The sequence below is a fragment of the Lipotes vexillifer genome, unplaced genomic scaffold (genome assembly GCF_000442215.2).
Source record: "Lipotes vexillifer unplaced genomic scaffold, Lipotes_vexillifer_v1.1 scaffold46, whole genome shotgun sequence".
In the NCBI taxonomy this organism is placed as follows: Eukaryota; Metazoa; Chordata; class Mammalia; order Artiodactyla; family Lipotidae; genus Lipotes; species Lipotes vexillifer.
The window spans coordinates 585,636-589,495 of NW_006799818.1; the positions used below are offsets into that span (position 1 = coordinate 585,636).

Sequence of the window (3,860 nt, forward strand, 5' to 3'; positions counted from 1 at the left end):
CGGCATTCCGGGTTTCTACCGGGGAGGTCCCCCGGGGGCCCAGGGCTTCGTAAATTACATCCTGGCCGGGCTCCCACGCTCGTTCCCACGCTGTGCTCCAGGCAACGGACCTGCGCTCTCGAAGCTCCCACGCCGCCCCTTTCCCGCATCTCGCGGCCCGGAACCCGGGAGCTCGGCACCCAGCCCAGGTGCGCTTGTGTATTTTTTAACCAGACCCGGGCAGGAGTACAGCTGCTCCAGGATGGCTGCGACTGAGGCGGGCCCGGGCGTGGCCAAGGCTGAGGGCGGGGTCAAGCTTAGGGGCGGAGCCGACGCCTGGTCGCCTGCAGAGCTCTCCAGAGCTCCTGCTGCCGCGATTCGGTCTGGGACCCGGGCCACCCACGGGGCGGTGGGTGCTCTTTGGCCTTGGACTCTGCAAATCCCTTAAGGTAAATCCGCCTGGGAGACGGGCAGTTAGAGCGCTAGGGGACCAACGACGGGGGCGGGCGGCTGGCTGGCTGAGTAGGGGAGCGTCCCGCGGCGAGTTTCCCGAGAAAGCTGAAATCGTCCCAAGCTTCTTGTGCATCAGTTTGCACCCTGCGAATTGGTGGCTGTCTCTTTCCGTGCGGGTGGTCTTTGGGCGCGGGAAAGACGCGGAGGTGACTGGATTAATCCGCCTGGGCACAGCCCAGATATCTGTACTGGACTGCTCGGCGCGGTGGGCGCAGTTTTTGCCCCAGAAAGGGCGGGTAATTGACGCGCAGTTTTGTCCCGCGCGGCAGCCGGGTGATCGCCGGGCTCAGAGCGCGCGTGTCTGCAAGGCGTGCCTGGTTGTTCGGCGGCAAAGTTCCATGACTGCTTTCCTCTTTAGGCAAGACTTACTGGGTGCTGTTCCCCCCGCGGGGCTGACGCCCGAGGCTCTGCTATGGACGGCAAGACCGAAGTAGATTTTTCCAGCAACAGCTTAACCCCTTTGTGGCGGAGGCGTTCAACCCCTCAGCCCCAGCTGCTGGGCCGGAGCAAGCCGAGGCCCCAGTCCTACCAGAGCCCCAGCGGGTTGCTGATCACGGATTTCCCGGTGGAGGACCGAGGGACGCCCCCGGCGGCGCAGACTCCGGCCCAGGTGCCCACCGTCTCCGACGGCAGGACGATCCAGAGGAGCCCCCTGCTTCTGTGCGCCCATCGGCGGTTGGTGACCAATGGGAGGACCGTCTCCCCGGAGTACAGGGCTGTTTCTCCTCGGCTTCGACGGCCCAAGTCACCCCAGGAACCCAGAGCGGCGTCGGGCGGCTACCCCAAATCCCCAGCGAACGGCACTGCGACTTCGCTCGCGCCGCAGCCGCTGCATCGCCCGCGGACTCCTCATGCGTCTGCCCCCTGCAGCCCCGAGGGGGACAGGGCCGGATTCCCCGCCAGCCCCCTGCTTTCGCCTGCTGCAAGTGCGCTTATCCCTAATACGGCCTCCCCAGGCGCGCGTTCGCTGTCCGGCCAGATGGCTAAGGACCCTGAGCGGGGACCTTCGAGACTCTCTCCCGCGCCCCACAAAAGGTCTTTGGAGCAAAAACTCCCCCTCCAAAGGCTTCCCTCACAGGAGAACGAGCTCCTGGAGAATCCTTCAGTGGTTTTGAGCACAAACAGCCCCGCCGCCCTCAAAGTGGGGAAACAGCAGATCATTCCGAAGAGCCTGGCCTCGGAAATTAAGATAAGTAAATCCAACAGTCAGAATGTGGAGCCTCACAAGAGACTGCTTAAGGTGCGCAGCATGGTGGAGGGCCTTGGAGCGCCCCTGGGCCCCGCAGAGGACGAGGGCGAGGCGGAGAACGACTTGGACAGTCCGGGGTCTCTGCGGAGAGGCTTGAGGTCCACGTCCTATCGCAGGGCGGTGGTCAGTGGCGTTGATTTTGACAGTCCTACCACCTCGAAGAAGAAGAACAGAATGTCCCAGCCTATTCTGAAAGCGGTAATGGAAGATAAGGAGAAGTTTTCCAGCCTGGGAAGGATAAAGGTAAGAATGGGCAAGAGTGTCGCAAGTTAGGCGTTCACTAAGCCACAGGTGAAGGTGACGGGGGTGGGGAGGAAGGGCACAGAGGAAACCAGAGGTTATTGTTATTGTTATTGTTATTTATTTATTTTTTTGCGGTACGTGGGCCTCTCACTGTTGTGGCCTCTCCAGTTGCGGAGCACAGGCTCCGGACGCGCAGGCTCAGCGGCCATGGCTCACGGGCCCAGCCGCTCCGCGGCATGTGGGATCTTCCCGGACCGGGGCACGAAGCCGTGTCCCCTGCATCGGCAGGCGGACTCTCAACCACTGCGCCACCAGGGAAGCCCAATTTTTAAATTCTGTGGTTTGTTGATCAGACCCGTGCACATTTATCTCTTGCCCATTCTGTTGCTGGCAGGCACAGCCCAGTTTAATGCAGCTTCATGGGAGGAACTGAAACTCTTATTGTTTTAATTTTCTAAGTTCGGGCAAAAAGTGGGGGACAAATGGGGGAAAAAAACACAGAAAATTAAGTATTGGCTGAGTGAACCCCGAACAGTTTTAATACAGGTAGCTGAAAAGGGGACGGTGAGCAGGCGCGGATCTGCACTCTTGATTATGTGGTGGCGCTGCCTGGTGCTTGTTTAGAAATGTCAGTCATACGTTGCTGATTCATCACAGCTGATACAGGAAAACCGATTTCCCTTAAGCCTATTGATTATTTTAATTACTTACACTAATGATTTAATTACTGAATTATGTTTTTCAGTGGTGATCACATACTAAATACCATTCAGGTAAAATGTAAATTTTAAAAGTCAGTTGCCAGATCACAATAGACATAGTTTGTTATCTTTGCTGTTTCTGGTTTCTCTCACCACTGCCTGTGGTTGTATCTTATTCCCATTTTGTGCCCACTTAATCCTTGAGTGCATTTAACAAATTGGTAGCTGAAAACTTCAGGTTCCAGTGAATGGTATGGTGTTGCTCCCAGATAAGGGCCTAGGAGCTGTGCTCATTAAAATATTACTAAATAAGACATAGAGAAATAGGGAACACTAGGGAAGGAGATTTTGGAGTGTGCATGTGCTGTCTTCTCCAGACACAAGACAGATCTCAGCAATCGGGCAGGAATTCATTTTGGCAGCCACATCTTTTCTTGATTAATCAGAGAGTCTATATAAATATCACATGTGTAATACACAAGCAAGCCTGTTTTATTTTAGATCCCATGGCCTTAAAGAAGTTCCATAATATTTTATGTGGTTTTTTTTTCCCCCTCCAACTCTGCAAGTATAGCAAAGTTCAATTTAACAGTGATGGCAAATCATGAGTAATGAAATAAGCTGGACTACTGGTCATTTGAGGATTCTCAAGCTGTATTGACAGAGCATGGGGGATATTGTACATTTTATTTCACCTTTTTAGTGAGTTGTAGTAGTGTTACGAGTGAACTACAGGGATCATCTGCTCTATGCCTTTGGAAGTGTAATGAATGTAACAACAAAAAAAATACTTTTTCTTAAAATAGCTGTATTTTCTGTTTGGCTCATTCATACATAGTTTGCTTTGCTTTTCCTATTTTTGCTTTTCTTGTTTCTTAGAAAAAAATGCTGAAAGGACAAGGAACGTTTGATGGGGAAGGTAAGCATTTGATTTTCCAGACTTTTATTGCTGTTTCAATGTGGAATATCAATTATAAGTTGAAATCCAACTGAAGTTACAAAAAACTCGAGAAAAATGTACAACTTCTTCACAAATTATATAGCACAAAGCTCTGCGCTAAGCTAAACTCACCAGCAGTGAGTAAAATTAATGGCATTCTTTGTAAGCAGATGACTTTGTCAGACCAGTGCTCTGGGATTTTTTTTTTTTTTTTTTTTTTTTTTTTTTTTTGTGG

At 52.5% G+C, this 3,860-nt stretch overlaps 1 protein-coding gene across 1 annotated transcript in view; it reads left to right on the top strand.

Annotated features, from left to right (window-relative positions):
* Positions 1–904: 904 nt before the first annotated feature.
* ARHGEF26 (Rho guanine nucleotide exchange factor 26) overlaps positions 905–3,860 on the top strand; it is a 159,682-nt gene continuing 156,726 nt past the window's right edge. Inside the window, exons 1-2 of the mRNA XM_007471986.1 lie at positions 905–1,984; positions 3,565–3,604. Coding sequence (XP_007472048.1) covers positions 905–1,984; positions 3,565–3,604 — 1,120 coding nt within the window. The remainder of the gene's footprint in view (positions 1,985–3,564; positions 3,605–3,860) is intronic.